General features: G+C 42.7%; 1 protein-coding gene across 1 annotated transcript; it reads right to left on the minus strand.

The window, feature by feature from the left end:
- Positions 1 to 5,704: 5,704 nt before the first annotated feature.
- Positions 5,705 to 25,732, minus strand: BLMH (bleomycin hydrolase). The gene is made up of 12 exons (XM_055718135.1): positions 25,579 to 25,732; positions 24,757 to 24,954; positions 24,216 to 24,325; positions 23,422 to 23,563; positions 22,077 to 22,165; positions 20,662 to 20,754; positions 16,122 to 16,277; positions 15,461 to 15,619; positions 15,298 to 15,365; positions 14,765 to 14,882; positions 12,288 to 12,357; positions 5,705 to 6,703 (listed from the first exon to the last, which is right to left on the minus strand). Exons 1-12 carry the CDS (start codon positions 25,589 to 25,591, stop codon positions 6,552 to 6,554), a joined length of 1,368 nt encoding a protein of 455 aa, XP_055574110.1. The 5' UTR covers positions 25,592 to 25,732; the 3' UTR covers positions 5,705 to 6,551.
- Positions 25,733 to 26,936: the final 1,204 nt, after the last annotated feature.

Genomic DNA, 26,936 nt, shown 5'->3' on the forward strand with positions numbered 1-26,936 from the left:
TTTTTTCACCTAGGATTTTTTCATTCATAGGCTTTACAATTTGTTTTTAAAAAGTCATAAATCACAGGTCAACAAAATAGTGCCATAGTTTAGGTAGCAGATTTAAAAAAAAAAAAAAGAAATGTGGAAAACCAAAATGGGGACAAATAATGGTAGCTAATTGTTAGAGCAACAGCATTTTTGCTGGAAGTGGTTTCCAGTTTTCAGAAACTTGTTCCAAACAATTGAAAAAGAAAACAAACTCTGAAAACTGAAAAGCATAGGGATATAATTAGCACTTTTTCTGTCTTCTGGTCCCTTAATGATAGCAGCAGCCGGCAGCGTGCCGTTCGCACCATCCAAAGGATAGCGCAGGTATTGCAGTTACAAACAGCAGCGAGACACGTACTAAAATAATTTTTTGCTTTCTCATTCTTGTGGTCAGGACCTTAAAAATGTTTTGTTAAATTGAGCTTGTTGCCTTCAGTAGTTTTAGAAATTCATTGATTTTTTAGTGAAAATAGCAGCAACCAGCTCTTCTCTCTGCCGTGCTGAACTCCCCTCCTGTGCTCTTCTTTCCAAAAGAAAGTTTTAGTCACATTAATCTCCACTTGACTGTAGACAGGGAAAAAAACCCGCAAGTTAGCACCCTTGCATATTATACTCATTCACAGCCTTCCCCATCTTGTTCTTTTCTGAGGGGTTTGCAAGAACAGATACCCTTGTGCCTCGCTCACTAAACCTTTACAAAGGTCAAAGTACGTTTTCATGCCCAAATATCCATCTGTGGATTAGACCCCTCACTGTGACTGGCAGGTTTTTTCTTTCTTGGGAGGATGGATGGTACGAGGAATCTGCACCTTCCCTTTCATGCAGAGTTCGAGCTCACTACTGCTGGGAGATTGGAATGGATTTTCCAAACTCACTATTTCTACCCTCTTACAAGCAATAAATTCTGTGCACTTTAGGTCCCTCTGGTCTTTACATAATTATATGGGTTGGGGTTTTTCTGGTTTTCCTAATTTTTAGGGGCATCGTGACCTTTGTCTGAGGTTTTTCTCCATCTTAGTCCCTGCTTAGAGTAGGTTCTTATAACAAGTTCTCAAACGCTATTACATTCCATTCATCTTGGTCACTTGCAGTTAAATTGCTTTCATCTGCTCACATCAGTGGCACCCAGTGTCACTATTTAGTTATTTTTGTAGAGCATACAAAGCTCTAATGTGAAAAACAGCACATTAAGAACACAAAACCACCTTTCATGACTTATCCTGGCCTTTTTGTTCAGTTGATATTTTTCCCCTGTTAATATCTTCTGCAGCAGCATGGTGTGTTTTGTTTGTTTGTTTTTTTTTTAATATCTTGCCAAACAGCCTTGAACATTTGGGGCATAATACAAATAACAGACTTGAGATTTCAGGCAGACCCCTCAATGTTATAGTACTTATCTCATGCGTGGAAAAACCTTCAGGTACTGTACAGAGTCAGTTACAGAATTTCATGAGATCTTCTACACGTTGGTGGGCAAAATCATAATGACTTACAGAAAATATGAAAAAACCAACAAGAAAAAAAATGGACTTCACAGAAGATGCAGCTTCAAATACTTCCACAGTTCTCCACAGATAAAGCAGCTGTAGATTCCAGTTAACAATGCCAGCAGAATAGGAAACATCAATCAAATTACCTAATAGCAGTAGTACCAGCTGTACTAAGAAGAGATTAACAATAATTCTGCAAACATGTCTCTGATTCACTGCCAGTAAGAGGATAGGAACAATCTTCCAAATAACACAAAACAAATAAAAAAAATATTTATTTGTTCCCATCTTTTGCTTAGTTAGGAATCAGACTACATTTAGAAACTATTACGGTTGGCTTTGGGATAAAAGATATTCTGATTGTCCTTCCCTGATATTTTCTAATCCGACTGTGCTGGGATACACATTTTGGAGAGGTTTTGCTATTTCCACTACAACTGCTCTGAGCCCACATTTGGGTGGAGAAATCTGACTACCAACCACCACTACACATAACCTCTCCTCCTGCCTCTTCTTAGTTAGCAGTAGTTATTTTCTGACCTTTGATTGGATCTGATAGTTGACTTTTATAACATTATCTGTCCGTATTTTCCACCTGTCAGAGGAACCGCCTTTGAATTATCACATGAGAACTACACCATTTTGTTGACAGACTGGAAAAGGAAACTACCTACCTGTTAGCTAGCTGGTTCCTCAACAATCCAAAGGTCTTTTAAAGGATTTGCAAAAGATATAAACTGAAAGCAGCAGCAGCACTGGAAAACAGTGGACATTAATTGGTTTTGGTTTTTTTATTTTAACCTAAACATCTTTTTATCAGTTGGGTCTTGATTTTTTTGTAATCTGGGTTTATGGTTCACGAGGCAAAAAGCTTTCTTTGCTGAGAGACTAAACCTATAGGAAGCTAGGCTTATTCCCACATTTCCATCCCATCAGTTGGAAAGGGTTTAATTTTTGATCATCTCTGAACCATTTCCTGCAAAATGACAGGAGTTTAGTAGCCTGTTCCTCGTTTACTCCCGCACTACTCCACTGGAGAGGTGTGAGGCAATTCACTGTCACCTCTGGGCTGTACTCCTAACTGCCATGCACCTGAAGAGAGACCGAAGTTCTTCTGGATCCAGCTGTGCCTTGTGCTACGGAGGACAGAGAACTTCCCCAGTACGGAGCACATGGCCTCTCAGCCACCCACTCAACTTCTCTACCCTTACTCCTCCAGTGGAGGGCTGCTGATCACATCTGTAAGCATCACATCAACAGCAGCCGTTAATGGGAAATCATTTTATACATACTGATTTTATTCATGTTTCAAACTACAGTTTAAAAACAAACCCATTTGCCTGTAAGACAGGTCAGTCTGTTTTGTAGATAACAAAGACAACTACTTAGCAAGAACACACAGCTACTTATTCTTACCAAAGGCACAGGACTGATTTTCAGGGGCTGTTAGCACAACAGAGAATATCCTAGGGAATATTGTGCCAGCCTTGAATCAGTGTCACTAGCATGAACCTTAGAACAGTTTTTCAACTGCCCTTGAGTCCTTAAAGTAGAAGAAATACAGCTCTCACTTCAACATACATATTTCCCCTCCTCTTCCCCATTTCTTCTTACAACAAACTTATAAAACTGCTGGGCGTAAAGGCAAAACTGTTTCTGCCAGATTGGCTTGGTTTCCTATAATGTGTTTTAGCCACGTGGGTTTTCTGTGCTTATTTGAAGGAAAGGAAAAAAAACCCCATACTATTGTATACGCTGTACAGGGAAATATCTGGGAAAGAGCTGCAGAGATAAGCACGCACTGGACAATACTTTTAAATACTTAAATTAACAAAAACTGGCTTGGAAACAGTTTTTAATTTGTCAAACTCAATCCTCATCAGTGTTGCCTTGGGCAACAAAAATGTTTGTCAGTTAAAGTCCAGAGAAGAAGTTAACTCTCCTTGGCTACTACCCCCTCTCACAGATAGCATAAAGGACATAAAAGAACTGGTATAATGTCATAAGCAGAAAGATTTTGAAGGACTAAAAATACTGACCTTTTGGAAGGAAAAAAGCCCCCAAAACAACCACATGCATTAGTCATAATCAAAATATTGTGCATAATACAGCTTCCCAAGAGATTTGGCTTTGTTTCAGAGCCACCAGGGTTCAGCATCAAGTACAAGGCTGTTTACTCGCCTTGATGCAAGGAACACAGCATGAAGTAGAGACCGTGCCTCACAGACCTGTAAAGCCAAAAGGGACCTCAAAAGGTCATCTGGTCCATCCCTGTGCCAAAAGAAGGATCAACTCTACCAGCGCCATCTCTGACATGTTCTTCTGTAACCTGTTCTTAAAGATCTCTAACAACGGAGGCACCACGCATCCTCAGGCAACTGATTCTAGTTCTTCACCATTTTTATCAGCAGAAAGCTTTTCTTAATCTCACTAAACCTTGCTGCAGTTGAAGCCTATGACTTTTCAATCATTTTATCATGAGCAGTGGGAACAAAGTTCTCTTCTTTCAAGCATCCATTCATGAATTCAAGGACTGTGATGCCTCCCCTTTTCTCTGAGTAAACACTATGCTTCTTTCAGCCTTTTACTATTCATATTTTCAAGTCCTCTGATCATTCTTACCACTCTACACGGGTTTTAGCCTGCATCTTCCCTGAGGTGCAGTACCCTGAACAAGATACTGACTAGCTCACTCCAACGAGCCCCGGCAGAGCTGGGTAACTTCACATACATTGCAGACTATTTTTCTCTGTTTATACACCCCAATATTACATTACTTTTTTCTATGAAAGTGATCAACAGTGACATTTTTATTTTTCTTTCCACACCAAACGCTTAGTTCACACTTACTCTGCATGCTGCATTTGCACATCCAGTTGCTCCTGGCTGGGCACTGTTCCTTATGCAATATACATTTGCATAGTTTGATAGAGATCACAGTTTGATGAACACAGTATAATCAGTAGTGGCAAAACACTTGACAATAACCTGACAATTAAATATATTTGACAAATCAACTATTCCACAATAGCCTGATGATTAAAAGGTGTGCCCAAACTTCCACAGAGATAACTGCAAGCAATGCATGTTTCTGCCAGTCAACACTAAAAGCAAGAAAAGTCACCTACCTGTCCCAAGACACAGGAAGACCTGAGCGTTGAGCTTTGTCTTCTAGATTAGGAAAAATCTAGTGCTAAGCTACAGATTTATGTTATTTCTCATGACCATTGCTAGTAGAAAGGGCAAGCTGAGACCAACAGCCATGTGCTCCTGTACCCTCATAGGTCTTGAGATGACAGAAAACCTCCTGACAAGCCCAGGATAAACATAAACTGGGTTTTACCAGAAGGGAATCAATTCATAGTGTCACTCTATGCCAAGAGACATTCTGTGCATCCCCAGAACAGCGTTATTACCTTCGCAGGACATACTGCGAAGGGCACAGACTCTTAAAACACATCATTCAAGGACAGTAACAACAACCTCCTGCTGCTGTTCCACACCAAGTTTTCCCTAACCAGCACTCCTGCCCACTTCAGGAAACATTAATCACAGCAGATTGAATCATCTTTGATGAGTCCTAGACAAATCCAAATCTGGATTTAGTTTAGCAGGCAACATGCAGACACACTTCAGCTAGGCATTTTAATATACATACATATTTGTGTAACTAGTGTAAGATACACTTCCACAATCATTTAATAACTTTCTGCCTCTGTTGTCCAAATGTAAAAGTCAAACCAAATTGCGGAGTATCATGGCCATACCAAACATTTTTTTTTTTTTGCTTGTGCTTAAAGCAACATCTATCTGCTACCCATGTTAGCTGGCAGTTCTGTTTCAGCATGGTTCCTTATCCTCACTTACCCTTTCTTTTACTTGCTTGCGACAACTTTCCTGTACTGGGTTTAATCAGGGTACACACAACGACAGCCTGCCATTTTGGCACCATCCAAACCAAAGGATTAGTACTGTGCTCAAACTGTTGGAGTGCCTGTAGCACATGCGATATTGTTAGCATATCTCTGTTCAGTGAGATGAGCATCTTTGACATAAAGCAGCATGTTCTCCTGATGTATTCACATTCTCTCTCACTTACGATTTGTTTCTAGGTCACTAGTATCTTTCCATTTCATTAGTTACATGAGGCTCATATAAAAAAAAGAAAAAAAGAACTGTACCAGTCACTTTAGAAAGTGTTTATTCAAAAGCTTCATAGCACCATCTTGTTGGTTTTTTTAAAACATCCAAATAAAATGCAGCAATTAAAACATTATTTTTCTGTTGAGCATGACACTAACTCCACCTGTGAACATACTTATGGTTGTTCTTGCTAATATAACTGAAAAATAGCGCTCCTGTGCACACAGACATAGCACTGGGCCTTGATATGGGTTACTCAGTCCTAGCTCAATCAAAGAATAAAACCAAGTGACAACCCTCCCACCCACCCACCCCCCCCCCAATTCTGCTGGAAGAAAACATTTTCTAAAGGTCATTTTTAGCAGTTTAAATTCTTATGTTGCCTCCAGAACTTCAGCAAAACTGACAATGTAAATATATAAAATATTTTGGGCATTCTTTTACGGTACAAGTCAGACCACGAATGGTTAATTTAAAAGTATCTTGATGTACTTGTCCAAACAATTACCTAGCTGTTAATTCTAAAGGCCCTTTTATGGCCATCTTTTCTAGAGAAAACACTGGTTGAAGTAATTCTAAGTTAATACGCTGATTTTTATTAAAAATTCAAGGTAAAATCAAAGTGCCATTGACAGCACTTTTCATACATTTTTATTATGAGGTTTTTTTCCTTTTCCCTTTTTTTAGCTTTGCAGGGTAGCCTGTCTGAGAGCTTTATTCAGCCAAGTCAGTAAAGCGCTATTTCCCAAAGATCCTTAACTTACATTTCAAGAACACGGACCATGCTGAGTGCTTGGTCACATTATCATTTGGCTATGGCTTCCAACCACTGGAATTCTCTATTGCATCTACTTCTGGTTGACCATTAAGAGGCAAATATTCTGTAGTTCACTTGGCTAAAGCCCCCATAGGGTCCCAAGCTGGCAAAACAATTGGTTCCTGCTGCATCACTTCCAGGATGTCTTCTGGTACATGCTTCTTATCCACCACAACTTCATACACGTACTCAGAAAACCAGTCATCAGTCATGATCAGGTAACCTGCAGATAAGAACAGTTCATTACAACAGAGAACCACTACCAATACAGTGAAGCAGTCACATATACAAGTTTCACCTATGAATGATGCATTACAAACAGGACCTAGTCCTGGTCATACTTTGTACCTCTCAAGACAAAGATAAAAGCCCAGATGTTATTTCTTTATGATAACTGGATGTAATTCATGTGTGCTGAAAGAGCAAGCAAGAAGCCTGCTAAGAAAAAGACCTAGAATATTCATCATTACATTTCCTCTGTTAAAATAAACATTGAGAATACCCAAGGTGAAGACACTGCCTTAAGAAAAAAGTCATTTAAGGCAGAATATAAAATTAGCCAAGTCTGGCTTGGAAAGGTCTCTGGATTTTAAGGGAAATTTTCCAGGTGAATATCCAAACCATCTTTGGCTTAAGAAAAACTTTGCTGTTTTAGTTCTTGCAGTAAGAGAATGCCATCTGCTTTCCTCGAACATAAAGCCATCTAAATCATGCTTTGGTTGAACTAAATCTTAATTTTCTCCCTTAATGTAACACTTACTACAAAGTTCAGTGAACAGTATTTGAACGGGGAGAAGAGTCACATTTAGATTACCACAGTTCTTAGCAGAAAACTGCCCTTGGAAGCAAGCTATTCAAGGTGAACTGAAAATAAGAGTGGCTGGGAGAAAGAAAGCATTTAGAAGACAGATGAGAAGGCTTTATGTAATAAAGTTCCTCATGTCCTTATACAGTATCATCACACAATCAAATGAAACAAGAAAATGCCCAAAGAATATGGACAATAAATGCATCTATCTACACCATCTTGTTTCTAAAGCAAGAGATCAGATAATTCCCATAAATTAAAAACCCTATCAATTGTAATCCATGCTAGATGCCATTTTGGAAACACTGCCAAAGGGAGCTGCCTTGATTATTCTCTCTTCAGGATATGAGTTCTTGGGACACACAAAAACCTCTCCCTCCCAAGAGCCAACAAGTAATTGCACCCTGAGAGGATAATGAACTCTGCTGCTGACATCCTGTATCTCAAAGCTTGACAGTGCTGATTAAGATCACAGTGTCTGAACAAGAAGGAAGCATCAAGCAGAACTTCAGAACATGCAAATAAGTAAGGTCATTTTTTGAGAAGGCCTCTGCCTGGTGTCGCAATGAAAGCCATTATCAATTTCTTCATTAAAAGGAGACACATACTTTATACGCAGCCATATGTATACCCAAGAGCCTGCCTGAGGCATCCCTGAGCTCTGCGTTCCATCCAGGTAACAGGCAGAAGTGAAAGAGAAACAGAAAAGTTTAACGCACTTCTGGGCAGGGTACACAGTGGACTTTCACCTCCGGCAATTAATCTATTGCTTCTACTCAAACCGTTTGTATGTTAAGGCCAGAATATGGAAGAGAACTGGGAACAGCATTGCCTTGTAACAGAACACAGCACCCGACTACCAGAGCGTACTCCTCTCTGTGCGAGGCTGGCCCACGTTTCTCTAACTTACCCAAAGGAAAAACTGAACAGGCAGTGTTGTAGAACCAACAAGCTGCTAGCCAGGGAGATGTCAGTCAAGGATGAATGGCCTGCGAGTTACTGCATAACCTAGGATTTGGGCACCTGAAAATGAAGCCCTTGGAAGTTCCCAGAGGACCTAGTACAACACACTGTGTTTGTGCTGTTACTCCTCCACAGGGATAACAAATTAACAGAGCCTTTCTGTTATAGTGTACTTATGGGATGATATATATACAGGTATCAAATACAGGCACTAAATATCTACAGTTAAATCCCTAAAATGTCTTCATGCAGAAGAGCATGTATGCAACAGCCAGTACAAGAGATTAAAAAAGTCAAAAGGGAGCCGACTTCTAGCTGGAGACCTATCACAAGAGAGTTCCTTTCATGCCAAAACAAGCAGATGGACCCCTCTCAAATGGATGTGATAACGTGATTTAGTGCTCCCCTCTTGCTTGCTTTTTTAAAAAAAACAACACCACATATCCGATGGGGTAAGCTGGGTTCAAAGTTAATGCACTGTGTCTCCAGAACAAAAGAGTAAGCAGAATAATTAAACTTGCCTGTATGGCTGACAAAGTGCCAGTAAAACACAGAAAGGAAATATTTGACTGCAAAGCGACTTTTCTACCTCAAAAAAAAAAGCAATGTTTGTCAGCAGCTGTGTTTGTTCCTTGAGGAAAAACAGATGGGATTCCAAAAAAACCCTTTTACAACAGATATAAATGTAATTACTAAGTGTTTAGGAGAGGCATGCTAGGCTGTTCCCAGGACTTTCCTTTCTCCAGGACAAGCACTACCACAAGAATGCAGATCAGCCCACTCCACGGAATGTGAGCATATAACTAACTTCATCCCATGATACCCAAACCAGGAGTCACAGTCTTTCCAGTCCTGCACCATGCAAGATAACAAGTGCTATCTGGTACCTTCGACTGTACTCAAGGCAAAACAAGAGGGACCCCATGTGAAAAAAACCACTTCCAGTTCCTACCAACAATGAGTTATTTGTCTGCTTGTTTTCTAATGACGCGAAGTCTGGTCTCTGGTGTTTTGTTGTGGGCTGTACCCTTTATCATCCCATCCAAGAAATAATGGAGTTTGGGCTTACTTGTATCCCCTACACTAGCAACTGGGCCTCAACTGGGGTGTGCCAAGTTTAACATCATTCTTGGCTGCCTCTTTACTGATGCAGATTCTGATTCACTGGATTTATCTAAGCACAGCTTCCCAATTCCTTAATGAGGCAGATAAGATAAAAAAAAAATAAAATCACTGCCAACCGACTCAGTGGCATAGCAAGAGAGCCAGGACAGACTACAAATCCTCACCCTCCCATACCAGCTAGTACTGGACACTGCAAAAGCAGGGCAGGGGTAGGGGGTGGAAACCCTGTCAAGTTGCCTGTTCCAATGTTTGAGAGCGCGCTCCCAAGGACATGCCCAGTTGCCTTTAGCTCAACAGCTGTTTTTTTGGTCATACCCAAGAAAATCATTCAGGGATTCACCTCCCTGAAAAAAAGTAGTCTGAAAGAGTCAAACCTCCTAGTTCTGATGGGATTTTCTGGTCAAGACACTTTTCCAGGCAACTCCCTAACCAAAACAAAATCTAGACAGTGAGCAAGACTTCCCAAGAGACTGTGGTCTCTACCAGTACAGAACAAATAAATGACAGTGACCCACCCAGGAAAGCTCACATAGATGGCATGCATGTCATAGATGTATACAGGGTGTAGTCAGGGTTTTTCTAGGTTGCTCCAGGGTCCTATTATTTCAAAGGAACAACTAGCTCCTCTTAAAGAACACATTTTTAAAAAGCAAACCCATATTTGGAAAAGAGATAATGTCTAAGGAAGATAAACTATCACTGCAGACCAAGTTGCAAATTCGGTTTAGAAAGCTGGCAAACAAATGCAACTTAATACTCAAAAACAACTAGGTAACTGTGTTAATTTACTGTTATTTCTAACTTAAAGCCTGAAGCACTACACTTCTCATTTCTAGTTGCTGTAGTTTTCTTTTTTAATTCCATGCACTAAATGAAGAAAGCCAAAAACCCATGTGGCTCTCCACATGTATCAATCGCAGCTTCTGCAGCTCCATCAGAGCATTCACTGCTGCTCCAGCCCAGTTAACACTGGCACAGAACTGCTGCTGTTCAGTCACAGCTCAACAGGTACAACTTTGACTAGTAGTGTCAGGCTTCAGTCTGCTGCACTGTGGTTTGGGAGTGATAGCCAGTATCAAAAAATTAAGCCCGGACTTTCTCCAGTTCTAATAGAGAACAGCTCTGAAACTTGGCCAAGGACCATACATTGCTAGCACAATCAAAGTCGCTGCCAGACACCTATTACCTTCAGAAAGTCTGGAGTACTAACCTAAGTCCACGCTGAGCAGTTGTAAAGCGAGTAAGGCGCTTCCTGGAAGCATTCCTCTAAAGTTAGTAGCATCTAACATCACAAACCGATCATCTGGAGCGTCTCAAAACAAAGCGTTCTGACAATAAGAGCACAACTAACCAGGAATTTTTATAGTTTATATTCTCTATTATACATAAAAGTGCTCAACAAAACAGTTGTTAGTTTGTATCTGGAGGCAAGAAAAGTTGTGACACCACTTCTTTTTAGTATTGATTTGGCTTCTTCACTGAATCCAGTATTCCAAAGTACATCTTACTACTGTCACATCGATGAGCCTTGATGGCTGAACATCAGTTTCATCGTTTTATCAAGACTAAAGATTACTGGAATACTTCACTGTGAATGTATACTGCTAACTCAGAACAGACACTACTGCAAGACCGAGGGGCCAGAACATAAATTAAGATGCTGTTCCAAGAACATACATGAATGGCTAACTAAAACATAGAATATCAAGAGCTTATAAATAAGATCACATCCTAAAACAGATTTTTCCAGAAACAGTCTGTTCCCAGAAGAACACACAGATGTCCTAGGAAATTTCAGCCATACCAGATCTTGTGAGCACAAGATTTGGGATCAATGTGCAACAGGAAGATGCGGTCAGCAATGACTACCGTGCTGTGCCCTGGGACACACTGAAGTCTGGCTTGACATGCTGCTCATCAGTGAGCTTTGCCACAGCCAAGTCCACATCCAGCCTGTCTCAGATAGGAGATGACAAAAATCATGGAGTTTTCCTCCCCTCCATTTAAGAAAAGCTGACTGCAGGCCACGGCAGAGCAGAGCAGCCATGCTCCCACAGCACCAGCCCCACTCACGCAGGGCTGGGGGGTCAGAGCAGGCCCCCAGACCAGGCAGAGAAGCACCCCCAAGTCATTCCCAGGCTGAGCAGGGAAACAACCAGAAGCAATTTATTAAACCACCACTCAGCTGTGACTCACTATTCTGTCCACACCGCCTGCCCATGTGCCATACCAGGCTGGCACATCCACGCTGCACAGCCCCACAGTGCTTATGAATCATTTTTAAAGGAACAATGGTGCAGGCTGAGAACCATCAACAGGAAAGCAAGTTCATGCAGAAAACCTGGCACAAGCTGAACTCCTGTGAACTGAGTTTTATTGTTGCCAGTGCTTGTCATACAGGAGACAAACACTGCGAGGATGCTTGCTGCAGGTCATGTTTTCAGCAAGGCTTCAGAAAGGCACCCAGAATTACGATGTTAATTTTTTTTTTTTAAGACAGGTTCAAAGTTCCAGTACTAAACCTCCAACATAAGTGCTTCTGTCAACTTAGTCCTCCTGCCCTTGAGATCAAGGTGTCCTGTCTGTCAGGACTTGTCAGCCTCAATCACTTACAGCCACCTCCCAAAAATGCAGTTACCTCTACAGTTGAGCTTGCAACCACAGTGTCAGGTTTATCCAGTGACATTTCCTGCTTCTCCGTTCAATGTTTGTATTTGATTTCCTTCGATTAAAATCACTTTTAAAGAGAAGAACGATTGTTTTCCAGGAACACAGTGCCATAGCTCAGCGCTGTTTTGCAGGCTTGTTTCACACATGTCCTAGTGAAGGACACGCGGCACATCCCCTTTTCCCCTTCCACCTCCTTAGCTCCAAACACTAATTTCAGCTTTCTGTTCCCATAACTATTTACCTTTATTACCACGGTCTTCACCCCAGGAGTTTTCCACTCTCCATTTTTCAAACGCCTCTTCTTGCCCATCCTGTGACAAAACAAGTCGATGGCTATTCAGCAGTGAAGGACCACACAAGTTTATAGCAGCCAAGTCTAAATCCAGCACCAGCAAACCTCAGAGCTCCACTCCCAAAAGTCTACGGGCATTGGCAAGTTACAATGGTTTCTTGCTAATGGTTGGAGAAATGTATTTTCCTAAAATACCTGTCTACCCACTTACACAAAACATGAGGAAGTGTGCTCAAGAAGAGTGCCTGTAATAAATACTATTCTAACCAGGAAAGGTAATTAAACTAAATAGAATTTGAACTTAACTGACAGAATTTAAGCAGCCTTCCCCATCACCTATCAGGGCATGGGGGCCTTTTGAAATGCAGAGTACACAACTTGCTTGAACAAGGAATCAGGGTAAAGGAATGAGGACAGTAAAGCAACTGTAATCATTTAGATTACGGCATTAGTAAGGGCAAGTACAAACACTTGAAGAATCTAGCTGAAGGACACAGCTCCAGGTCTGGTGCTTTGAAAGGTACACAGGCTTCAAACGGGCATGAAGAACATCTGACTTCCCGTTGAGAAGCCTGCAGTATTCCAGCCTGCACTGTGTGTGTCTGAAGTCTGGTTCAAACCCACCAAGTACATAAAAGCACTGAAAACAGCTTCATAGGCGTGCTGCGAACTGCTGCTTCCTTCATGCAGCCTCTTATGAGGCAACAGCAGGTCCCTTGAGGAACCAAAGAAAGTTATTCTTTCACTACTAAAATATTTTTAATATAAGAAACTAGTCTGCAAAACACCCCATAAATCCATTTTTAATATGCAATACAATATTGTTGTATTGCTTCTATTCTCACTTACAACAGATGTGGATTAAACACACCTTTTTGTTAAATGCTTAATGTACATAAACATGCTTACCCCAGTTTGTCTGACAGTATCAAGAGTTGACTTATCCTTAGTCTGGTAGATCTCGAGCGTCTCACTTTAAGGACTGTCCTATATTTTTTTTATGTTTTAAAACTGTAATAGAATTTTTTTTAAATCTTCAAGGCCTTTTTATAAAGTCGGTAAATCCAAAGTATTACATTTCACAACTCAGTTTATCAAAGCTCCTTTAGATTAAGTTAAGATTTAATATAAGACACAACATGTTCAAACAAAGTAGAAACAACTTAGTCCATTTTGAATGTAGAAAAGGCTCTAAATGGCTGAACTTCTAGGATAATTTCTTTTAAATCTTTTGATTTTAGAGATACTATCCATCATATACTGATCTTATACACATCCTTTTCTTTAAGAAATCTGCTCACATTTGATCACATTTTCCACAACTGTAATGTAGGTATGCAAAAGAATGGATTTAAAAATACAAACCTATAGCTGCCAATGGAGTGCAACCAGTAATTGGCTACCATCAGTACAAACAGAACAGGCTTCAGCCGTGAATAAATACATTTTAAACACTAGAAAAATATAATTTTAAATATCTAATGGAAAAACAATGGAATTTTTTTTAAAGATGCGTTGATGCAATCTGATACACAGAAGTGTTAAGAGCTCAGAACACAAGAGGAAAAATGATATGGAGCTGTAAAAGGAAACCAGAAGAATTCTTATGACTCAGCAGTCCCATCTCAAGTCCTCAAACTCCAGAGCTCAAGCAAACTTTTTCAGTTATGTGCAAGCTGTTATTTCTCAAGCCAAGGTCATGTTGGACAGGAAGAGATCACTTCAAAGAAACTTTAATAATGACAACTTCTGGAAATAAATGGAAAACATCAACATTGCAGATAACCCTGAGTTGTAAGTTCTCACATGGTTCTTTTTACTTACGTGCTTTGTTATACTGCCAGGATTTAGCTGTGGATTCATCTCAGTCTCCTGTCTGCCACAGAGCTATTTTGGACACCATTGTCCTTCCCTAATTATGAGTAGGTCAGAGGTCACATGCCAGTGAGCTGCAGGAGGTTAAGACTGTTGCAAAGTGCCTCCCACTGGCATTTTAACAGAAGGAGCCTCATGCTATAAGACAGGCTGGACTAACACATGCAGTGGCACATGGTAGGAGATACTTGCCGTCATACTAGATTCCTTGCTCAGCAAGATACATTAAAATCTTTATTTTAAAATAATTATTTAACATAGGTTTTCTGGCATCTTAAAAAGAGACTCAGACTTTTCCCCTTCTCCAATGAAAGTTTGCAGGCAGAAGGAAAGAAGTCCTTGACTTGTCTAAAATTCTTCCATCCTTGTTCATTATTTATAGTCCTGAACACTTGGACACAACACAGGGAGAACAGACAGCCTAGGCTTTGTGCACCTGGGTGTTGTGCCACACATGCTGAGCTCCGGTAGAACAGCTTACACGCTGCGGATGAGCCCGGAACACAAACAAGCTGCCAGAATATTCAAATACTTCAGGAGAGGGACTCTACCTTCTCGGTGACAGCCGTCAGGACCATGGCATGGGTCATCATTGATTCTCCAAAGATCAATCGCTCTGCTTTGTTCATGTTCTTGACGGAGACGCCAAACACCAGCTCATGATTAAATCTAGTAGAAAGCCACATAAGCAATATCAAAAAGGACGCAGGGACAATTCTCACTAGTAAATCAGGGAATCAGTAGAGCGCGCTGTCCCAGGAGCCCATGCACAGGGGTACAAGTTCAACTATTTTTAGTGTCAGAAAAAAAATGCAAAACCCAATCCCTTTAGGAGTTTCTCCCACCAGATACTAGCCAATGCAAATGAGTAAGGATATTTAACAACCACTTGTAGTGTATCTTTAGAGGATTCAGATTTTAGCTAACCAGTGAAAAAAATTCTGTTGCTGCTGAACTACTCAAATATAGTCTTTTGGGGTATATAATCTGAAGCATGTACAAATTAGTTTCCTAAACAGCTACAGGACTGTTTATGTTCTAGTCCAACATCCCAAACAGTATTTTGTTTTGATTCTCTACTTACATATTCAAGTCATTGATTCCCAGCTTGCCATAGAAGTGCTTTGCAACATCACAGCCAAACCACACAGCCTACAAACAGAAGGAAGAGTCACATCTCGGCTGTATCCCAGCACATTTTACATTACAAGAAATGCACTGCGCCATCCATGAGAGGCCAAACAAACCTCGCCATCCTTAATAGATGCTGCAGCTAATTTTTTCAAGATGTCAACAGGCTGGTTGTTATAGAGTGTTTTCCTTCCTCCTACCATGTTGCCCAGGTACTCCACTGTATACAGCCTGTTGTATGGATTCTGAGGTCGAGGGTCATTCACTAGACAGATCTGCCAAAAACCAAGATGTCATAAATTAAGGTGCAGCTCAACTGAAATTTGAGAAGGGAATCTAGATGGATTTCAGAAAATTGCTTTTGTCCCAGCTAGCTATCTATGGGTCCCATTAGCAAACAAGCTACTTGATGGAAATACTAGGGGCTTTTAAGGTTTGCTTTGTTTTTTAAGTTCACCTCCTAACTGTGGCATAGCACCTATGCATGTTATTCCTGCTCTCCAATGACTGTCTTACAGCATTTTACAACCAATTAGGTCATTACGTATCTTGGCATTGCAACATCATCATGGAAGTGCAACACAAGATTACAGCTAATTGAAGGGTAGAGCACAAACAGGAGAATGGGGAGAATAAACACAGGGCCATCTAACTTGGGGGAGCAGTACCCATCCCAAGCAGGTACAGGGGTGGACAGAATAATTGCAACAGCAGAAAATAAGTGGCTTAGCAGCAACAAAAGGTCTTGGGAAGCTACTGCCTTTCAGCATGCCCAACCTTGTCCTCCATGTTGAAGTAAGGCTTCACATGCTCATTGTAGAACTGCACCGGTGTCACAGGACCGTATTTGTGATAGTTCTTCTCCTTATCCCGGAACTCCCAGCAGAAACACTCCGGAGGGCTGCCCAGGCAAGTACTCACTATTCTGAATACCTGCCCAGAGAAGCAAACAGCTGTGAACTTGCTGAAACATGCAGGCCTGCCTCTCCTACCACAGCAATGCCACTGATGAATGGCTATCCCAATGTGAGAGCCTACTGGAGAAATGGGATCTTAACAGCCACCTTTGAAGAACATGAGTAAAGGTACACACATGAATTATTTGTATTCACCTCTGGAAATCTAGGTATTTCAACAGTTCAAAACCAATCTGAAAGGCCACAGGAAAATCAGCAGAATCTCCCTCCATTCTCATACTCTTATGTTCTCTGGTAAACCCTCAGGCAAAACAAAGTCCAGGTCACCCTAGGAATGCAGCAGCCAAAAGCAAAAGCCAGTACACTGGCCAGTCTCATTCCAACATTTTATAAGTAATTCGGAAGCTTGTTGAACAAGATACTTCCCTGGTGTAAAAGAAACTTTACTGGTGAAAAATCAAACTGAGTCTAAAAAGGCTTAAGCATTCAGCATCACCTGTTCCACCAGGTGATTTGCCCCATGCAAAGACAAACCAGACCCTCTAAATGCACACAGCAAAGCTTTTTACCCCTGTGTTTTCCCTGTACTAATCCTTTTTTTCCTGTAATGTTCACTTGGATTTCAAAGGTGGGCCTTTGCTTCTTTTCAAAGGCCTAGAATAATCTCCTCATCTGGTTTAATATTTTTAACAATGTCTCGGTTTAGGTTTGAGCTGGCAGGTTATATAATCTAATCCAAGATCCCCGCTGCTGCCTGTGACATCCTTTGCAGCTTCCTATTGATTTTTAGCACAAAAAGGTTGACCAGATTTCAAGTCATCAGCCTCCCTATAAATCAGAATATGAAACTGCACTCAAGCATCACTACTGTACTTTCTCACAGGGCTTATCATAAAATGTGCTAACTTGTAGGCAGCGTAACCAGATGACTGTCTTCAGGGATATTTAGCAGGACTTGCTGCAGGTGCTGTGGGGACAGAGAATTCAATCATATTTAAACAGGTTTGAATCTGTTTTACTTCAGCTGACACCGGTCTGCTTCAGCTCTACCCATGTCTTGAGCATAAGAGGTCTTTTTCCTTGCAAGGAACAAACACATTATTTTAAATAAGAGCAGGGGAGTCAAATCTCAGCTGTACCTTCTGCACTAGGAGCCAAAGTCTGTGGTTTGTGCCAGCTTTCCCAGGCTGTCAGTCTTCACACTTTCCTCTCACTGATTTCATGGGAGAGGAGACAGAACACCTTTCCCAAAGCTGGCTTGCTCCTTCTGGAGCTAGTTGAGCCAATTTATATGGATGTTAAGGCTCTGTAAGAACTAGCTTTGTGCTAGCATGCACTTTGTGCTGATGGCAAAAGGAGCACAACGTTCACGCTAAGTAACACTATTTGGCTGTGCACAATAGACAAACAAAGGTGTTCTTGCTCCAAGCAATTAAGAAAACAAGTGAAGAGATCAATTATGGGTTGAAACAAGGATGTGAGCGTAATGCTTTTACTGGAGGGGTGTTGGAAGAAGGGTTCACCGGAGTCAAGACGACGCTCAATATAAGCTGTGCATCTTGCTCAACTTTATTAGTTTCTAACACTACTTATATAGAACCGATACACATGCATATTCGTAAAGCAGAAATATAATTGGTTAGTAGTCTCTAAACACACGCAGTTCTCACCCCCCTAATTATCATGACTAAAATAAGCATTCTATCCATGTAGCTAATTGTGTTGCTGTGCTTCAGCCTTGTAGTTTGTTACTCCCTATATTCCCATACCCGTCCCTATCTTCCTTGGCCCTGCACCTGCTTTCCCAGCAGCTATATCTCATTACAGCCACGGCCTGTTGGCACAATATAATTACTTGGTCTCAGGATTCAAGAATAGCTCAAGGCTACCTTTGTTAACTTCAGCACAATTCTGATTACAGGCTTATTCCAATACCAGGCCTGGATTGTGCAGATCTTCAGAGATTCTAAAGCCATGCTTCTGCAGCCATTCTTCTGCAGAGGGACTCACATTTATTTCTCAATAAATATGTTAAAAGATCAAATGTAAGCATTTGCAAATGCAAATCCCTAAACTACTATAAATATTTAATTTTGCACAGACCACACAAAAAGTAGCATTTGCTGTGGATACACCCACAGTACCTCAGATAACCTCAAGTTGTGAGAGATGAGGCTATGAAAACAAAATAAGCAAGAAAAACACCTAAAAGGAGAGCAATGAGCAAGCGGGCTCCAGCCAGAGGAAGGAAAGTGACCGAGACAGAAGTCTCAAGTTAACAGAAGCAGCGGAGCCTGGGAATGGCCTCCCTCAATTGTTTTGCCACCACACCCATCATAGGCCATCTCTTAGTATCTCACAAGCTTCCTCTATCAATAAATAAAATAAGCAGACATTTAAACTAAAAGGTGACTTATATCACTCTAGCGACAACTAGAACCAAGATAAGGCAAAGATATAGTACCTTGTGCTAAAACCCAAAATGAACGAGGAGGGGAAAAGGACACTCCTGATAAGGAAGAGTCCACAAAGGAGAACAGTAAAGGAAGAAAAATTCAATCTTATGCACTGCACTGATTCCGACTTCTGACCTGCTGTGCACTGGTTTGATAAGAAGAATGTTTATACAGTTTTGGAGTGACTATTTAATCTTGTGTCGCAGTACAACTGCCCCATTTTAGCTAGAGTGCTGCTTCCCAGCATGAACAAACTAAGTTTTACTACACAAAAAAAAACCTTCACAGAACAAAAACTAAGTTCTGCTTTGCCACATAAAAAAAAAAAAAAGATGCAACAGTACTTATATACATATAAACAAATGAAAAAAAAAGAGTGATCTCAAACCTTTAAAACTAAGTTTTTGAAGTATACAAGGCAGGTACAATCAAACATTTCAGCTACAATGTTTACTGAAAATAAATCCACTTGAGTTGCAAACTGTTACTACTGCAGAAGAAACAACCACGTTAACTGCAGAGAATTAAGCACAATGTTGTTTTTACAGAACAGACAAACTGCAGTTACTAATCCTTTAACACCAGTTCCAGGATCCCTTGTCAGAGGGCAAGATGCTCTAAACTTCTAAAATGAAGAGATTTTGCTGTGAACTGTATGTCATTGCCCTAAAAATGAACATCTCTAGGAAGCTTTTGATGTCTGCTGTAAAATCCTCCATGGGCTTTTAGACACACACACTGGATGCAAGTTATATTAATTAACTTTTGAACTAAGTGCGGATTGGCAACATAATGGGGTAGGCTCAAAGCACAGAGTTACTGTTGATCTTAAGGAATACATTTCATAAAAGGTTTCCTTTCATTAATACAACACAAGGAACACTAATCTTTTTCTTAAGCAAACCTTAAAGTTAGATAAAAGCAGCTACATGTTTTGACATGAAGTGCAAAGATGAATTTCCAAACCCCAAACCAACACATTAACACTTGTGTATTAGCAGAACTGCCCGAAGCTTTACAGAAATAACCCAAGGAAGGTTCTGTCTAATACTGATGTTTACTGGGTTACAGAAAAACTAACACACATAACCAAAATATTTGATTTCTTGAGTTGTCTAAAGATAGACATTCAAACCACTGGGTCACTTTGCATTGTATGCTTGAAAAACATGAAATATTTACTTTTTTAAACGCGTGCACTCGGTCAAACTAAAACAGCCTGAACTTTTAAAATTACTTTTGGCTATTTAAGGATCAACTACAAGAACTACTTAATGAGAAAAATGACGCCACTTTGGTGTGCCCAGATGGAGGGCCACTACACACACTGCATACTACAGGCTTGCTGACTGATTTGATTTTGAGTTGATTCACAGAGCCAGAAACAGACACTGTGATTACTTCCTCGCTGCCCCACAGCATCAGCCCACCGCTGGGTTCAGCCTTCTGTTCAGCTCAGATCTCTTCCAGAACACAAAGAATTCCCTTCTGTGGTTCTTTTCTGCTCTCTTGTGGGAAATTTCTGTAACAACACTTGTGCAGTAACATTTTACATTCCAAGCAATCGGAATGCAGTTTTCAACCTGCCTCTTTCCTACTATTTATAAAAGCCTGATAGGCCACTATTTTGATCCCTCAAGATACAAAATGCTGCTTTCCTACAGAAAAGGGAAGACTTCTAAAATGTCATGGCTCTGGAATCTATAAATTCAAGAAACTTGTCTGGAAGTACTAGAAAAACTCAGGATGAGATAAAGAACAAAAAAAACTTCAAAAAAATCACTTGAATACCTCCAAGTGCACTGCCATACAAAACATTCCTAGTTAGGCAAACAAAGGCACTTGTTTTGGCTGATTCAACTGCTATAGAACAAGAGTAAGCAAGAAACTTCAACCATTCTAACCTCATGCTCCAGGAAGACTCATGTCACACAAGTTATTTACCTCTTCTATCATCGTGTCCATTGCAGCACAGATTTCTCCTTTCATCATTCCAGTCTCCACCATATTTCTTAGCCGCAAACAGTATTCTCTCATCTGTTTGAGGAGAAAGTAATTTTATTATAAGGGTATGACAGGTGCCACCCAATCGGTTTTTAGGACTTCCATTCTGGTTGTTTCAAGCACCTATTTTGTTCTTCACAACATGTTTTCAAAATTAAAGGAAAATCCTTTTCAGAAGGCTTTGTTAGATATTGATCCTTGAAAAAGCCCAAGATAATAGAATGATTTAAAAGGGAAAGATCACAAAAAATAAGCAGAAATTAACAAGCAGTTGCAACTCAATTACTGTTTTCCAACTGCTGATTTGAAGCTTATAGCTGTTAGCTCTTCTTAAGGCTTGCTTTCTCTTTATTCCGTAACTGGTGCTGCAACATCCATACACATCACCACCACCTCTGTGACTCAGAGAACAGACTGTCTTCATACTCTAAAATTTATTTTGCAATTCTAATGCATAATTGATCTCTTAGTTGATAAAAAGAACGGAGCATTTCCCCACTGCATGCAGGATTGCAGCACGAAGACAACATGCTTCCCATTACTGTCACCACCCATAAGGCCAGGAACAGTGAGTGGGGCTCCCTCAAGACCAGCTGGTTTGCCATGTTCAAGACTATAGAACAACATTAACACCACTCATTATATCCAAGCTGGTTTCAGCACATTTTACATGTTTTATCTGGATTTCAGCAGGCAATTTTCCCTGAGCATGTGGCACACGAACTGGAACAAAATAAAGCCCACTATAAAATAAATATGCTTTAATTCACTTTTTAAGTAGCTACCTACACTAGCATCTTCCCAGATTAATTCATTTCTGTAGTTCAGGGCACAAGCTTGTAGCTTCCTTCACACAAAGCTGCACAGTTCTACACTGAAAGCTGATTTTTAAGATTCAGTGTTTTCAAAATACTTTTTTTTTATTTTCCATCAAATTTGGCAGTAATCTCTAGAAACCTTGTCATACTGCTGGATGAAATATTGAGGGGGCAGAAAAAAGTCAACTAGACACCGAGTGCTAGTTTTGCAGAAAGACTTAATCAGCCATACGTAAAAAATTAACTTTTTGGAGATTTGAGGATTAGGAACAATCACTACTAAAACCACGTCGAGTACTCTAAAGCTACTGATGCCTGGCAATGGACATCTCCCATAAACACACATTCCTGCTCCATGTTAAAATTAACATCAGACTTTGCTGAGACTTTAGGCCGTTTTTTGAATAAAAGCAACTTACATTGCCGAGATGTGCTTATACTTTGGTCAATAAAGAGAAGTTAAGGTGGCTAGGAACACTTGGAGCAGGTTCCTTCCCATCCCCTCCCCTTAATTATATCATCTAAATCAATTTTTACCTTATGATTCAGTATCTCATTCATCCTTCTAGTAGCCTCTGTGGTATGAGACTCCGGGAAGTATTTCTTGGGTACAACACCGTACTTTTCTAAAAGAAAGTAGTAAAACTACAGGTTAACAATTATCTTGTCCACACGGATGCTAATGCTTTGGCTTATGCCCAGATAAATGCTAAGTATAGCGGGGTTTTGTGCAGAGATAAGGGAAATTCTTATTTAAAGGTTACAAATATTTAAAGTTTACATTTTAACTTCTGACCGAATCTCGACCTCTGATCTGCATTCCACAAAGGTCCCAAAAAGTGGAACCCCTGAACTGCTTGCTATCATTTAATTCAACACTTAAAGTTCTAAACAAAGTAGTGCTTTTTAGTAAACTCTTTTCACCAGAAAAAAAACCTGATTACTTGAAAAATTAAGCTCCTGAAGTATCTCCTAAAGAACTGGGCCTCTTATGAAATATTCCATCTGTTTTACCTAATGCTAAGTGACTAACTTCCCAGTTTCCTTTCCTCCTCAGCATTTATGAAACACCATCAGCAGCTCAATTGCTTCCTACATTATGGTACCAGTCAAAGATCATACAATGCGGCTCAATTTACAGCAGCATCCAAAGTCTTCTCTGCCCTGATTAAATATTTATAACAAGGGGGGGGGGAAGTAACCTCCAGGCTTCAAAGAAACAAATTCCATTTGTGATTCTAAACTTCTATTATTGGCTTGTTGATTTACAAAGGCATCAAATGCTTTCACAAAAGAAATGAAAGCAAGTGTTGGTGTAATCCAGACACAGAGAAGATCTCCTTAATCAGCATAAGGAAGATCCTGATTAAGCAGGATCTTTATAAGGCCAGCATTGCCACATTCCACATCATTTCCCTTTCACTGATCTTTATTATCATCTTTCTTCAGGCTATAACTCTTAAGTAGTTCTGCTTCTGCCTTGTAGACACACCCTAGCCTGGCAATGTTTTTCCGTAACATGTGCCCTAAAAATTGTATACATGGATATAAATAAACAATGTCAAGCTGACGATTGAAGTAAGAGGGGATTGAACCTTTCTGCTAAGTGGAAGGTCTGGGATAGCTAATTACTTCTGTTGATCTTTTGAGCTTTTGTCATCATCAGCAATATGCAAGAGTGAAGATCCCAGACAAGATTTAAGCCTAATATTTACGAACTGGCATGGAAAAGGTCTTCGAATAAAAGAAGGTAGTAGCTAACTGCATCACGTTCCTTAGCAAACTCCCAGGTCTCAAACTCAGTTTCTTCTTCTGCTTCATTCCTCATCTCTCAAATCAGCATGCAATTTCAGGAAGGTCTCCTAGTGACCAATTCTCTTACCAATAATGTTAACCAACATATCCCACTGTCCACCATCATTTGTGGGGTTGGAAAGCAGAAACTGTACCAGCCTTCCTTCCACCGGCTCCTTTTTCTGAGCTGTTTCCACAAAGGCATTTAAAAAGTAGTAACAACGTTCAACCTGAAACAGACAGACAGGGAAAAACTCTTAGGTCTGACAACTTACACATTAATTCCAGAGTACTCAGTTCTTTGGAAGTCCTAACTAGATGAAGCTACCTTCTGCTCATCCACTGAAGTCCTTATTTTCCCTCTAGCATTCCAGGGCTTACCCTATAAACTTCTTTCTGTTACAGACCAAATAGTTCGGAGTCAGTTAGCACAGAGCTTGAGGGTAGAGGAACAGGAAGTGTGAAAAAAGTTATGCAACGAAGCCTGGCCCAAACTAGCACTAGATTTTTCTTGATTTCCCTTAGGGGAAAAAAAGCAGGCACACAGCTTGCAGATCAGTATGTCACAAGCACAACTGAAACCTCGACAGAAAGTTACAGTCACTTCCCCTGAGCCTCCCACCAGCAGCTTTTGAAATACACACAACACTTGAAAGACTACTACTATTCCAAAACATTAACGTCTCGACAACTTTCTTCTCAAGCCGAAAGTCCCACTTTGCTCAACCTGCATTTAAAACACTTAAAAAACTTTTGAAGTTTCTTCTCATGTATGTTTTCCACCTGGATTAAGACAGCCCAGCCTAAAAGAAATTCTGTCCCAATACTAACACCCAGTTGCGTAAGCCGTCCTAGCACAACCTGCAACCTGTACTACTGTACCTTATCCCAGAAAAAGAGATACGACTGGCTGAATTCAAACTCCTCGATGTTGTATTTCTTCATGAAAGGAAGACGCATTGCATTGAGACAGGAAAAGATCCAACATCTCCCTGAGAGATCAAAGGACCAAAAATTAAACTGGAATGTCTGTACTCAAAAGCTGTGTAACTTTTTTAAGCACAAGATTCATGACACGGTTCTGCCTCAAGCCTTTGGCCCGCTGTTCTGGCGGGGATTATAAAATAGAAAAAAGCTCCTAAGTTTGGAAATCCTTTGCTGCAAAAGCAGGTTTCTCAACTGATTTTATCTGATACTTTACAGAAAACAGGCAAACGCTGCAAGTCTAAAGACTCTTATTAACTCAAGGGGATGCTGCAGGGATTCAGCCTCGCTCCAAAGCCTGAAGAGAGGACTCTGGAGGAAAGCACGGCTCCCAGGAGCCTGGTCAGCATTACATCATTCATTCCCAAACGCTGGAGCTGCCGAGGGAGCACTCCCCTCCTCACCACCAGCACCCACCCCCAGGCGGGGAGCCCCTTACCGGAGTTCTTCTGGTTGGTCACAGGCTTGCCCTCCGCGGGCACGGCGTGCTGGAAGACCTGCACCGTGTCCTGCACCACCTGCCGCTGCAGGCACACCTCCAGCGGGTCATTGACCGTCGCCACGTTCTGGGCCAGCAGGAACTGGGGCTCGGCCCGCAGCCGCCGGGTGAAGGCGGCCGCCTTCTCCGTGCTCAGCCCTGGGGGGCAGGGGGGCAGCCATCACCGCCAGGCCCCCCCAGTGCCCACCGCCCCAGCCCCATCGCCCAGCTAACGGTGCATCCCCTCGGTAAATCCCCTGCCTGCTACCACAGTAACGCCTCCCCTACAACAGGGGGGCCCCTCACAGACAGCAGGCGTCCTCACAGACAGGGAGGCCCCAGACAAGGGGGGCCACCCCCCCACCGACAGAGGGCCCATCCCCGTCCTGTGTGCCCCCCCCAGACACAGGGTCCATCCATCGTCTGTTTCCCACCCCGCCCCCTCATCCCCGATAGGGGTCCGTCCCCATCCCCCGTTCCCCCACCACCCCGCCCCACAGACAGGGGGTCCGTCCCCATCCCCCATCCCACCCCCCCACAGACAGGGGGTCCGTCCCCATCCCCCATCCCACCCCCCAGACAGGGGGTCCGTCCACCCCACCCACCCCCCGTCCCCACAAACAGGGGGCCCTTCCACGTGTGTCCCCCCTCCCCAGACAGAGGGTCCGTCCCCGTCGCCCACACCCCACCCCTCCCCAGACAGGGGGTCCATCCCCGTCCCCCCCTCACAGACAGGGACCCCCCAGCCCGCCGTCCCGGTAACAGCCGGGCCCCACCCCTCACCGCGGGCGTTCATGGCAGCAGCTGCCGGCAGGAAGACGCCGCGCACGGCCGGGCCCACCGCAGGTCGGGCGCTGAGGCGGAAGCGGCTCTTATAGCCCCGGCACCGGAAGCAGGAAGCGGGGCCGCGCGGCGCGCGGGGGCAGCGGGGCGCGGGGGCGGACGGCGCGCCGCGAGGGACAAGCTTGCTGCGGCTGCGGCGTGGCTCCCTCGCCTCATACCCATCCGCCCCCCCCACCGCTTTTCCAGAACGTTCCGCCGGTGCCCGCGGTCTTCCCCGCCCCGAGGAGCTGCCGTGCTGGCGGCTGCTGTGCGGCCCGAGCGCGGCCCTGCGGCTCCGGGCACAGCTGGCCCTCAGGGCCCCTGTGGCCATGGGCGAGAGAGGCCCGGCGGCTGTAGCCCTGGCCCGCTGCCACCGCCGGCCCGCTGCCCCCCTCCTGCAGCCCCCGGGCGCTGCCCTCGCTGTCCTGCTGCCCCCGGGGGCCGAACGGGAGGGTTGGCAACGGCCTCTGTGGCGGGCGGAGGCCCGGCCGGGTGCCAGGGAGCATGAGCTGGCCCCAGCATGGCGCGGTGGTGGCTGTCCCCAAGCGCTGGTGAGCACTGGTCAAGGACACGCTCCAGCTCTGAGCAATGCTCCGCTGAGGAGCTGCCCCGCTGCCCTGGCAGGAGTATTTCCGCATCGCCGGTTCAAATTAATTTACAGCACAGGGTGTTTGTCGACGCTGTTACTGATGTGCCGTTCCAAGATGTGATGAGGCCTTAAAAGCTTGCTGGGACCTTGAGAAAAATGCCTGCGTGGCATATTTGTTGGGGGAGGGATGGGAGGTTCTGCCGTGGTGCCGGAGCAGTGGCACTGACGTTTCCACCGTGTTACCCGGCGCGGGGGGCTGCCCTGAGACCTGCGCTCCACAGCAGCAGTGCTCTGCACCAGGCAGCTCTCACCCCGGCCAACAGACGCTGAGATGCGTGTAGGATTACCGGTAGCATTACTGGGACGGAGCTGCAAGTTGGGTGGCCACCACCCCTGACACCCTGTGGAATGGCACTGTAGGACAGGGCCAAGAAAGCAGCTGCCAGCTCAACACCTCTCTTTTATTTGTGTCCATTGACATTGCTGTCTGTGGCCAACCAGTACAGATTCCTCTGCAGACCAATCCACAACCCTCATGCCTGACTGCACGTGCTTACTTTGTAGGAATAAACATAGAGGGCAAGATTTGGCAACAGCTCAGGCAGCCCACCCCCCCCCGTGATGGTGCTCTCAGCAGTACATTAGAATGATCAGATGCAAAGAACCACTTATATTTTGGCAAGACCATATAAACTTGACCCCAAAAAACTTGTTTGAGGACTGTGTCTCA

This window comes from Falco cherrug, chromosome 1, assembly GCF_023634085.1.
Source record: "Falco cherrug isolate bFalChe1 chromosome 1, bFalChe1.pri, whole genome shotgun sequence".
NCBI lineage: Eukaryota > Metazoa > Chordata > Aves > Falconiformes > Falconidae > Falco > Falco cherrug.

What these genes read in the sequence shown, in the direction of transcription:
- BLMH (XM_055718135.1), bottom strand. An exon ending in GACCAACCAGAAGAACTCCG is followed by an intron (nt 24,326 to 24,756) that starts GTAAGGGGCTCC and finishes TTGATCTCTCAG; the next exon opens with GGAGATGTTGGATCTTTTCC. An exon ending in TATGTTGGTTAACATTATTG is followed by an intron (nt 22,166 to 23,421) that starts GTAAGAGAATTG and finishes ACTTTCTTTTAG; the next exon opens with AAAAGTACGGTGTTGTACCC.